This window comes from Euleptes europaea, chromosome 6 (assembly GCF_029931775.1).
Source record: "Euleptes europaea isolate rEulEur1 chromosome 6, rEulEur1.hap1, whole genome shotgun sequence".
NCBI classification, from domain to species: domain Eukaryota; kingdom Metazoa; phylum Chordata; class Lepidosauria; order Squamata; family Sphaerodactylidae; genus Euleptes; species Euleptes europaea.
Window position 1 is genome coordinate 69046632 of NC_079317.1, and position 12613 is coordinate 69059244.

General features: G+C 43.1%; 1 protein-coding gene across 1 annotated transcript in view; it reads left to right on the top strand.

Annotated features, from left to right (window-relative positions):
* ABTB2 (ankyrin repeat and BTB domain containing 2) overlaps window positions 1-6281 on the top strand; it is a 192902-nt gene extending 186621 nt beyond the window's left edge. The window contains exons 13-17 of the mRNA XM_056850999.1: window positions 273-375; window positions 1554-1644; window positions 2764-2832; window positions 4200-4313; window positions 5891-6281. Coding sequence (XP_056706977.1) covers window positions 273-375; window positions 1554-1644; window positions 2764-2832; window positions 4200-4313; window positions 5891-6088 — 575 coding nt within the window. The 3' untranslated portion in view covers window positions 6089-6281. The remainder of the gene's footprint in view (window positions 1-272; window positions 376-1553; window positions 1645-2763; window positions 2833-4199; window positions 4314-5890) is intronic.
* Window positions 6282-12613: the final 6332 nt, after the last annotated feature.

A 12613-nucleotide genomic window follows, 5' to 3' on the forward strand; every position in this document is an offset into this window, starting at 1 on the left:
GTTGCCAACCTCCAGGTAGTAGCTGGGGATCTCCTGCTATTACAACTAAACTCCAGCCGAATAGAGATCTGTTTACCTAGAGAAAATGGCTGCTTTGGCAATTGGACTCTATGGCATTGAAGTCCCCCCCCTCCCCAAACCCCACCCTCCTCAGGCTCCACCCCAAAAACCTCCCGCCGGTGGTGAAGAGAGACCTGGCAACCCTAACAGGCATTGAACTTGCTGTTTTTGTTTTGTTATTAACACTCATTTTCATTTCTTCCCCATTCCAGATCCTCACTTTTTAAATAACAAAGATATGTCCGATGTAACTTTTCTAGTGGAAGGGAAACTGTTTTATGCACACAAAGTTCTCTTGGTTACTGCTTCAAACAGGTGAGACTCTTACTCTGGAAGTGTCACGTGGCACCCTTGCTGTGTCCTTGAAAGGCAAATCAGTGACAGGGAGGTGGAGAAAATGTGCTCCATAGATAGAAATCCTTGCACCTGCAGAAATGTTAACAGGGATTCAACCCAATGAGTCAGCCTCTCATAGAAACAATTACCATTTTGGTTTCTCACAATTGCAGATAGTCCTTTCTTTGAATAGAGATAAAATACCCCTTTAAAAGTACTTTTGACTTGTTAAGACCTCCTGTTTGTTTTTCTGTAAGTCAGTACATTGCCTAGCAAATGGGGACTATGAACAGTGTAAGCTGTTGACATTATACAAAAATGGGGGGGAGATGCAATTTTGATAAAAACTTTGATATTTTGATAATAATTTGATAATAATACATTAAAATAATTAATATTTTGAATGTATTTATTTATGTTGTTTTGAAGGGACTGAAACCTCAAGGAAATCTTCCCTAGGAAGGCCAATAGCATGTGGTTCAATCCCTTCTTGGTTTTACAGGACAGGCTGAAACAGCTTTCATACAACTTTTGGGATTGACAGACCAACATTGATGGCTGGGTCTGAATTTGAATTATGACATTGCTCTTTTTGGTTAGGCTTCAGTTTTGGGCTTTTAGGAGCTTTTTAGTGTTTTCTTTATAGTATTAGTTTTATGGTTTCAATGTTGTAAACTACCTATGTGGATCAATATAAACAAATTGACATAGAAGATTCTAACATGAGTTTGAGGGTGAACTTTGATTGTAGGGCCAGGATTTAGGGTTCAGGATATCAGGGAAATCATTTCTACATTTGATAGCGCTAGATGCTTCTCAGACCCAGTTCATACTAGAAGCATACCCATTCTAATCGAGCATACCGTATATGTTCTTCTGAGTGAAGGCAGAGGAAGATTTGTCTGGGGCTGTATGGTGGGTCCCAGCATCTCTGAGTAGAACTCTTCCCCTCACTGTATTTCCACAATGGTAGACTGCACCTGTTTAATTTCTGCCTGACATGCTGCCGTTAAAAGCATAGCGATTCTGTTAGAAAAGGGGTAGCAATAAGAACCATAGAATAGAAGGATTCATTTTTCCTTTAAGAGTTGAAAAATAATCTAAGCAAATGTAATTGTAAAGACTCCCTGTGGAAATCTTCTGGTTTTTTTTTACAGATTTAAGATATTGATGGCCAATAAAACAGAGCAAGACAGCCAAGGAAGTAAGACTGTGGAAATTAGTGATATGAAATACAATATCTTCAAGGTATGTCTAACACACTGTCATTCTTTCCATTGTCTGAAGCTATAATGGGACCTGATTCAAACATGCCAAAAAGTGTTTGATGTGTAGCAGTTTTCAGTTTGTTTGAAATTAACACACTTGATTGAAAGAAAGCTTATATGGTTGTCTTGAAAAGGGCTTCACTTTTCTTAATGTCTACAAATCTACATGCCCTATATGCAGTTTATTCTTGATTAAAAGGGAGCAGAGTTGTTAAGAATCATACCCATTCTAATTGAGCATACTGTATATGTTCTTCTGAGTGAAGGCAGAGGAAGTTTTGTCTGGGGCTGTATGGTGGCACAGAGTGGTAAGCTGCAGTACTGCAGTCAAAAGCTCTGCTCATGACCTGAGTTTGATCCCGATGGAAGTCGGTTTCAGGTAGCCAGCTCAAGGTTGACTCAGTCTTCCCTCCTTCCGAGGTCGGTGAAATGAGTACCCAGCTTGCTGGGGGTAAAGGGAAGATGACTAGGGAAGGCACTGGCAAACCACCCCGCAAACAAAGTCTGCCTTGGAAACGTCGGGATGTGACGTCACCCCATGGGTCAGGAATGACCCGGTGCTTGCACAGGGGACCTTTACCTTTTTTTAAAGAGTTGGTTTGGGCATGTAAATAAAAGCAAGGGTCATTGAAATCCTGTAGGCAGAAGGCGCTCTTCCCCTTTTTCTAGATCTGTTGAGGCTAAAAGCCTGAAGTCTAAAAGTGGCCATCTGTAAAACTGATGCAAAAGGATCCTTTTAATTCCTATCTCTTTGTTCAGTTGTCAGTCAAATATGTTTGCACTTAGACTATTGGAGTTACAGTTGCCTTCCTATTTGCAGTTTGGGAAAGTGTGATGCTACATTTCAGTGTTGAACTGGGCTGCAATTGCTGTGTTTGCATCCAGACTTAACTGGCTAGACCTGTCCATCATCTGAGTTTGGATAGTAAAGAGTTTACATATAGATTAGCACAGAATATTTAACTTTCTTAAATTTAAATCATGGGAATGCCTAGTAGGAGCCGAGCTGCTGAGTGACACAAAATGGGAGTTTGCATGTTTCCCAAAGTAAACCTGTGTGTTCAGATTTCTCACTGCTTTGGCATTATGCCTATTTCAGCTGCTGATGCAGTATTTATATTACGGGGGAACAGAATCTTTGGAAATTCCTACCACTGATATCTTAGAGGTGAGCATATTTTCTGCCTTTGATTTATGACACTTCTTCAGGATAATGTTGATGACGTACCTGATTATGCAATGGGTGCTTCATGACCACACTGGTCTACTCTTTGACAAATGATTTGTAGCATACCTATTTAATATGTTCCCAAATTAAATAGTGCATAATATGCCTGCTTTATGCAATAACTACACCATGCACTTTATATCTCAGTGTTAATAATCGGAGCACTAAAATTTTGGAGGGAAAGGTCAGAGCTAACTCCTCCCCGAGCTAGTCTTCTGATCAGAAATGCCCACCCACTCCCAATGCTTTAAGCCTTGGCAGATAAAGAAGGTATCTGTTTTGTACTTGACCCCTCCCCTTCCAGGACTTAAAGTAACTGTGGGAATGGATCTTTGATCATGGAAATGTCACATTTCCCCAAACCCATGACTGTTTTTGTGGCTAAATCACATATCATAGATCTCTGTGTAGTTTGGGTCTGAAAAGGTAAAGGTAGAAGAAAAAGAAGAGTTGGTTTTTATATGCCTACTTTCTCTACCACTTAAGGAAGACTCAAACCGGCTTACAATCACCTTCCCTTCCCCTCCCCACAACAGATACCCTTTGAGGTAGGTGGGGCTGAGAGAGAGTGACTTGCCCAAGGTCACCAAGCTGGCTTCATGTGTAGGAATGGGGAAACAAATCCAGTTCACAAGATTAGCCTCCACCGCTCATGTGGAGGAGTGGGGAATCAAGCCTGGTTCTCCAGATCAGAGTCCACCGCTCCAAACCACCGCTCTTAACCACTACACCACACTGGTAGTCTCCTGCGCAAGCACCAAGTCGTTACAAGCAGCCTTATCCTGTTTTTGCTTGAGGGTGCTTCGCTGTTCGCTGTTATTCATAAAGTACCATCAGTTTCAAAGAGTTTAACCGATAATAGACTGCTCCTGTCCACCAAGAAATTTATAATCTAAAGTAGAAAATGGGTAAGCAGAGTTGGAATGGGTTGGATGTTAGCAAATGCAGTTTACATGTACTTAACACAATTTGTTTACCATTGGGAATAAGGATTAAGGACTGAAGCCAAAGGCCCCTTGGAATGAGCAATATGGCAGATAGGTGCGTGCAGCTTATTGGTCTGTCCAATTGGAGCCTCTCACATTATCATCCTATGAGAAGGGGGCATAGCTCAACGGTGGAGCATCTGCTTGGCATGCAGAAGGTCCTAGGTTCAATCCCCGGGACCTCTAGCTAAAACAATCAGTCTGGGTAGACAGTATTGACCTTGGTGGACCAATGGTTTGATTTAGTATAAGGCGGTTTCATGTATGTTCATATGTTCTCTTTACTGTTCTCTTTAATGGCTTTCCTCTCAACTCCCTTAGTTGTTATCCGCTGCAAGCCTGTTCCAATTGGATGGCCTCCAGAGACACTGTGAAATACTTTGTGCCCAGACCATCAGCACAGAAAGTTGTGTCAATATCTATAAATATGCCAAGGTAAAGGCCAAATTGTCTTCCATTTATGTTCAGAAGCATTCAGACACTTTTGAGGTTAAGAAGAGCCCTTCTGGCTCAGACAAAAGGTCCATTTAGTTCCAGCATCGGTTTCCAACAGTGGCCTACTCTCCTCTGTCACTTGTCTCCAGCATCTAAATATTTAGAGGCATACTGTCTCAGAACATGAAGGCTCCATTTGGCTGTCTAATGTGGTAAGCCACTTCAATGCTGTTTGTGAGAACTAGGTCTCACACTTAGTTTCTTGTTCATAGGCATAACTGCAACTTATCCAACAATACCGGATGGTTGCAAGGATACACCCTGCCCTTTAATTATTGTGATTAAATTACATATAAGGGAATCTAATCACACTCTACCATCATATCTTATATATATTTTAGTCCCAGCAATATTAGTCCCAGCAATCCTGTCAGGAATAAAGATGGCAACTCCATTACAGATCAAGATAAAATTCTGGGGTTGCAGACACAATTAGGATTAATGTGTCAAAGACGCTGGTTGGAGCTAAAGAGTCATGAATGGAATGAGTTCAACAGATTTCTTTCTCCTGCCTCTCCAAGTCAGTTTCATGCACCCACAGAAAAGTTGTCAGGGGACTGGAGAACACAGTGGTATTCAGTGGGCGAGAGCAGCAGCAGGAGAGATTACTGGAAGCCACTCCTGTGATCCTAGAAGGGCTATTTCCCTCATGTTCCCAAATAATAGGTTTTCAAGGATCATGCAGCGGGGTGGGGGGGTGTATCTATTCAGGGAACTCATTCTGTTTACAGTTGATTGGATCCTGCCCTCTGTAAGCTTCTGCTTCTGTGAAGTGAGAAATAGGCTGGTCAGTTTCCCTTCCTACGTCGTACATAATGTCCCTGTGGGTGCTGTGAAAGGGGAAAATCAAAAACTGCTTCCCACGTCACTATCTTTAACAGTATTTCTCTTCAAAGATTTTTCTGCCACTATTAGTTACCTCACAGTGGGAGCAGCAATTTTCTCATCTCCACCCAATGATACCAAAGTGACAGTTATCTAATAGACAACGAGAAAAAAGGAACTGGGAGCCATATATCCAAAAACAGCAAACAAAAAGCTTATAAAAAAAATTCTGGCATGTTTCATTAACTGCTTTTTTTCCAAGGCACATCCGCATGCACAGGATTTCTTTGACTGCTAATACCATGTACCATCTGGTAGCACTTATTATGTAGCCATGGCGTGCCACATGGATTGCACCCATACATAACAAAACAGGTATCATCTTGGCTGTTTCATTGACCAGCTGCTCTTTTCCTTTAAGAGTTACTTGACTTTAGCTCAACAACCAGCAGGCGATCATAAAAGGATTAAAAAGAAGGGGGGGACTTTTTAACCTCTTCAAAATACCCCTGAGGAAAGGCCCTGCACAGTGAAACAGAAAGCATTCTTCATACAGAAGATTAAACATCTTAACCATTTGCTACCAGTATTAAGCCTTCCCATACAATGAAGCCATCAACGAGAGTAGCGAGAAGCGATAATTGACAGCTTGGTAAAAAATCTCTTGTCCACATCCCCTTGTGTCTTTACAGATTCACAATGCACCTGAGCTGGCCTCCTTTTGCGAGGGCTTCTTCCTCAAGCGCATGGTGTCACTGCTGGAGCAGGAGCCTTTCAAACAGCTCATCTATGGCAGGAACAGTAAGGTTCAAGGTCTGGATCCTCTGCAGGACTTGCAGTCCACTCTGGCCAGCCGACTTCATTCCATTTACATCACTTCCAGGGTGTGACCATCAGGTGGAATGACGGCTGACACATCGACTCAAGCTGCACTAGGATGGGACCTCGCCAGCTAAGGCTTCCTTTTCTGGCTTATGGGGACACCTGCTTATGGAGAGAGAACTTCCTCAAAGAAGATGCTTCCAGAGCAAAAGATGTCTCTGGAGATCATCTCCCGATGCCCCGATAAATTAATCTGGAAGCTAGAGGAAAGCAAAAGGGGATGCTGCTCATACAGTGCTATGTTTCAACAGGCAGCTCTAAAAGACCCCAAAATAACTCAACCTTTTCAGAAGTCCAGTATGCAAAAAAATCCTAGGGGTCAAATTAATCACGGTGGAAGGGATGAGGGAGGAAAAATAGAGGTGCCATTGCTGGGCTTCTCATTTTCTAATCACAGCTTCAGAAGAGGCATGACGGGAAAGAGCTGGACTCCCTCTCGCCCAGCGACCCGTCTTTGAACTTCAAAGCAGCCACATGGAGCTGCTAGTGAGCTTTTTAGAAGAAGGTGAGATCTTAATCGTGGATCTCTCACATTATGTAGGTTTGACTCCTTTAGACGCTGGAGATCTCAGGTGGGCTTGTGGGGACAGCTAGGACTGTCCGAAACACCTCTCCGAAACATCCATTCATGGACCACAATCAGTGTTTACTGTAGACCATGCCTATGAAAAGCTGTGGAGGTTGAAAGATCAGATTTTGGCTATTCAGGGTCATCCATTTGTATGTGTACACTAACATGGTACTTTCTTAGGTATAGTAATAACACCAGATTGCCACACTGTAAACAAAATTAGCTCCCCCTCCTCTTTTGCAGTTGAGCCACACAAGATTGCTAATGTGGTTAGACAGACCACTGCTGACTGCTCAGACGAATCATCTAATATAAGTGTTACCTAACAGTCTAGAGTTATTTTCATTTGTAATTATAGGTGCTCAGCGTTGGCCAGCAATTACAGCGTTTAAAAGTCTACCAAAAAAGTGCCACCCTTTATTACTAAAATTCAGGGATGCCGAGAGAGGGACATAATTCCAAGGGTCTTCCTGGCAGCCCGTGGACAAGTCATGTGGTTGGTTTTCATATATCTGAGATGGGGGGAGATCCACCTTATGCTGCCCAAGTCATTCCAGCTGTGAATCTCATGACTGTGATAATTGCACCATTGCAGAGCAGGGGAATAGATACCCAAACACTGTGCAAATATTGTTGTGTATGAAGGGCTGGGACTTAATTTTTCTGTATTGTATTTGAGCAATAATTGCCATAAATGCTTCATCTCCTGGTTATGCCTCAATGCTCTGCTTACCCCTTGGCCACTGTGCAGCTTGGAACTGTCTGCACTGAGCACCGAGCTACAAAGAGCCACACAGTGCAGCTAAGGAGATACATCTACATCAGCCTTTCACGTGCAAGATGCATACAAGGTTGGAAAGTGCCAGCCTAAACCATCAGATGAGCATTCAGAAGCACACCAGACTGAGGAGTCAGTCCATCTGCCCTACATTGCTTTGATTGGGAAGCACAGTAAGATGTGCATTTAATTAATGACTTCTTAATAGCTTGTTTATATGCTAGCAGAGCTGGACTGGGGCATAATGTTTAAATCTATGCTGAACATAGATTGGAGCCTAGGGAAATATCTGAGTGCAAAACAGAAAGAATCCTCCTCTCTCCCAGCCAACACATTGCCAATGGTGTCAGAGGAATATTGTGGATGAACTGTTTAAAAGCTGGTTCATGTTGTCATCTTTGCCAAGGCTTATAAGTGAAAAATTGTGCTTCTGTGAGAGGTTTCTTGTTAAATTAATAAAGGGGGAAAAGAGTAGACAAACAAAGATACAAGGACTGAGAGAGAAAGAGAGAGAGAGATGTTACAAGGGTATTGTAGAGTTTCAAGATAGAGTCTGAAAATAGTAGAAAGGTGGAGCAGTTGGATATGAGTATAAGTTTTAGAAGCAAAGGAAAGGGCCTTTTTCACAATCTTATTTAGTTTTTTTCCACCCCTGAAAACCATGCCTCCCATATGCTGATAGACTGTAACACTTCCATTTTCACAGGGCTTGAGATTTTTATTTTTTATTTTAAAACCAACCATCTTAGGAAATAACTGAGGACATGGAACCAACAATGGAGTTCCAAGGATTTTTTGGCATTTAAGTTTGGAACTGGGGGCAGCGACCCTAACCTTGCCCCATACTGGTCCTGAGGATCCAGGAACGGAAGTGGGGGTGGGATTAGTGTGCTACAGTGGGAGGGGCAGTCCAGATTGGCAATGACTGAATGGGTTGGATGCCAGCTGATAATTACGTTGGTAGAAGGAACAATAATAGTCAAAGCACTTCAGCAGCAAGGCAAGCCATCTTCTGTTAATTGTTACATTTTCTACAAGGAGCTCAGGGCAGTTTATATGGTTCACATACACCCCTGTTTTCCACATGGCTGAGTAGGGATTTAAACCTAGTTCAGCATGAGAACCATTGCACCACTCTGATAGGAAAGATGGGGATTGAACTAAACCAAAAGAAGGTCACTTTTCCAGGCATCTGATTCATAGATGGGTCCTTTGTATGTCCACTGCAATGTGAACCCAGGTTTACCCACTTTGCATAACACACTGACATCATATGGTACTGAAACGTCATGCAGGAGGTCTGCCAGCTGAAAGAATTTGGCCCCACAGGAAGCCCGAAGGCACCTCCCATAAGCTGAATACATTACTAGTGGATCAAGAGTAGCATCACTCTTCAAAATGCACAGGCACATACATCCCTGAGGGCTGCGAGAGTTGTCCGTTAAACAAATTGATGCTGTACACCTTCCAGTCATGCACTGATAAAATTTGGGTCTGAAATACATACACACAGTACTTTCCATTCCCCAGAAAAAGTCACAAAGATTTGTCACTCACTTGTTGGGAAACAAAGGTGTATTTCTGGAAAATAATTTTCAAATAGCTGTTTCAGCTAGCTGTACAAAAAATGTCTAGATCCTGTTGTATTGCTGTAATATTGTCTGTTATATTAACTGTACATTAATGTTGTTCACTTATGTATATGTACCATACTTGATTAACAATGTAACTTGGTTAAACTTTACAGATGGTGTAAGATCAGTTATTTCTTTGAGTTTTAGGGAAGAGTTATGCCACAAAAGTCAGGCTCTATGAGCTGGGCGATTCAGTCATGCACCAAGTTTAAGTTTTCTCCCAAATCTGTTCTTAAGCAGGACTGTGAGAGTGGTGCAGAATGCCCAGTTTGTCTCAAAATGTTGCCCAGTTCCTAACAAATTTAAAGCCTTCCTCCCTACTCCACCATCTCATCCATGCATTGTGACTCCCCAACTGAGACTCCCCAACTGTGCCTACCTAGCTGGTCCTGCACATGGAACAGATAGCATTTCAAAGTTACCTTGGAGGTCTTGGCTTTTAGTCTGCTGCCTAGCAACCTAAATTTGGATTCCAGGACCTCTGGACTACACTTTCCCACATCGTTGGTGCCAAAGTGCACCATGACCACTGGCTTCTCCCCTAGTGGAAGGGAGAGAACTAATGGGATATGGTCATCCCTGGATACAAACTGTATAGAAATTACAGGGAAGGGCGTATTGGAAGTGGTGTTGCTATATACATCAAGGAAGGCATAGTGTCTAATAAACTAGAAACCATAAAAAGGACAGACTTGGCCACAGAATCCTTGTGGGTGACAATTCCGGTCCCCAAAGGTAATTTAGTACTGGGGATCTTCTATTGGCCCCCTGACCAAAAGGCTTAGGGTAATCTAGAGATAGAGAATGATATCAGGGAAATATCCAAAGTGGTGAAGGAGTAATAATGGGATACTTTAACTACCCTCATATAAACTGGATAAATGCATGCTCCAGTCAAGCCAAAGAGATAAAATTTCTAGATGTCCTCAATGACTGCCCTCAAACAGGTGGTCATGGATCCAACCAGAGGGGAGGCGATCCTGGACTTCATACTCTGTGGTGCTGCCAGCAACTTAGCGCGGGATGTGGATGTAGTTGAGCCAACTGGCAATTGTGACCACAATGGCACCAAATTTAATGTATATGTATGTGGGAAAGTGCCTGGGAAATCTCACACAATTACATTTGACTTTAAAAGAGGGGACTTCTCTAAAATGAGAAACCTGTGTAAAAAGGAAGTTGTAAATAACAGAAGGGTTACATGCCTATTATATTAGGTGCTGTGGAACACAGGCAGGATACTGCTGCAGTTGTCTTGGTTGTGGGCTTCCTAGAGGCACCTGGTTGGCCGCTGTGTGAACAGACTGCTGCACTTGATGGGCCTTGGTCTGATCCAGTGTGGCCTTTCTTACGTTGTTATGTAAACGGCAGCTCTGTAGATTAGACATTATGGCATCACATCCTGACGAGCTCTTTCTCAAATCTCCACCCCTCCCAAGCAGCACCTGAAACCTTCAGGAATTTTCCAAGCCGGAGTTGGCAGCCCAAGAAAGATAGGTGTTGGTGGCACCATGCAAGGAGCCTTGAGATAGGGGAGAAACATAAAACTTACTTTCCCCTCAACACATTGTCCAGGTAGGGTTTGCCAGCTCAGTGCTGGCAACCACTGGGAGGTTTGGGAGATGGGGACAGACAAATAAGCTTCACAGCAATTTCATGTGGGTGAGAGAGTGGAACCTGATGAGTTTTGGCAATTCAGGGGGTGTAGCCCAGACATTTTGAATAAGACAGAACCTGGCAAACCAGAGAGTGGGATCAACGGGGGGGGGGGGGAATCTGCACACACATACCTGGTTGAATGTATTCCCCAAAATACCTGATGCTGAACCAGAGGTAAACCAACTGACTGAACAGGAAAAATACTTGATGGCAGCCTACCTTTTTGCCCTCTATACCCTTTGCCAACAAAAGCTTTCTCTTGCTTTTCCCATCACCGTGGTCAGACTGCCATCTTGCCTGCTGCAAAAAGAATAGTAAAGTCTACTCTCCATCTCAAGGGCACCAGCTCTGCGACATCCTCTTCATGACAAGCACTTCTCCAACAAGCGAGGTGGGTACCACCAGCTGTCAAAACCATCCCAGTATCTTTGAGGCAGCGGAATGATCGCGCTGACAACTAGGTCACATCACCTCCCACCACCCACTGAGAGCTGCACCAGCCCCATTCAGCATCACCCTTTTACGCCAATTAGCTAGAGCGCTCAATCATGGGAGTTATGCTGGACTAATGGCTTGGCTTTAACCCCCTCAAAGATCACTCAGCCGCAGGTGTGCTCTGAGTCATGGGGATGCTTGGCTACTGAGCTCCGAACAGGCATTGTCAAAATATTTGCTGTCATTCCTTTGAAAATGGTCAGTTCTAAATAAGGGAGATATAAGGGCTCACTCTTGCCTTGGTGGCTTTTTTCAGCCTGAATGGTGGCCTCTTAGGATTAGAGATCATAGTTCCCTCTGCTGGTCGATCGGTGCAAAGCAAATGCAAGAATAGTTAATGTTTTTAGAAGTCAACAAGACAGAAAAACAACAACAGAGCCTGAGGCGGCTTCACACAGTGTTTAAAACATGTGTGAAAACTAATGCAAAGGCCTATTTTGCCGTTCATTTGAAAGCTACAGGTTTTGCTGTGACATGTCACGTGGTATGTTTCAAGTAATAAGTCAGAGCCAGAACCGACTTATAGGCAGTGCCAGTATGCCAATAGGGACATAGGTATGCCAAACACTCACTCAAAAAACAACAACAAGAAGAAACCTTGCTTTTTTCCTCAGCTAACATGGGCATGGTTGGGAAGTACACTCTGCCAAAGTCTTCTGTCTTTGCTACTGGCTGAAACTCATGACTGACAGAAGATAAAACAGTAGAAAAGAGCAAGAGTCTAGTAGTACCTTAAAGACTGAGCTTTCATGAGCCACAACTCACTTCTTCAGAAGATAAAATAGTTTATGTTCAAGAGATTCACCTCCTGTTCAAAGGCTTGATAATTCTGCCTCTGTCCCAACTAGTAAAAATGGCTTCCTCCTGAACATGGATCTCCAGAAGGATTTACTAACTGGTGTGTTTGCAAACTTTTCTCATTAACTTTTTCTTAAACTGCATCCAAGAAACGTATCTTGCAGCAAGCTGCCAAAGTAACAATATCTCCAACAGAGATTCTAGGAACAGGCTACCCCGTATCAGCTACGGATACCGGTCACCTTACAAGATATGTGAAATGCAAGTCTGGTTATGGGGTTCCCCAATTCAACTCTCACATCTGACCAGGGACTTAAGTTAAGGGGTGGGAGAGTTGGCTCCAGAGCACAGTGTGGCGGCCAGAGGAGCTTCAGCCTTCCTTCTTTTCCATCCCGTGCCACTTCTGCCAGAGAAATATGGCTGCAGAGGGGTGGTTTGTCTGGCTGCCAGTTCTATGTGTCTGCTCAAGATATTTTCTTGTGTATAACAGAAGGGAGCACAGGGTCTGGCCAAAGAAGTATAAGTTAATAATTAGGCAAGCAAAAAAAGAATTTTAAGATCCAATTGCTAAAAGCACCAAGACAAACAATAGCGTTTA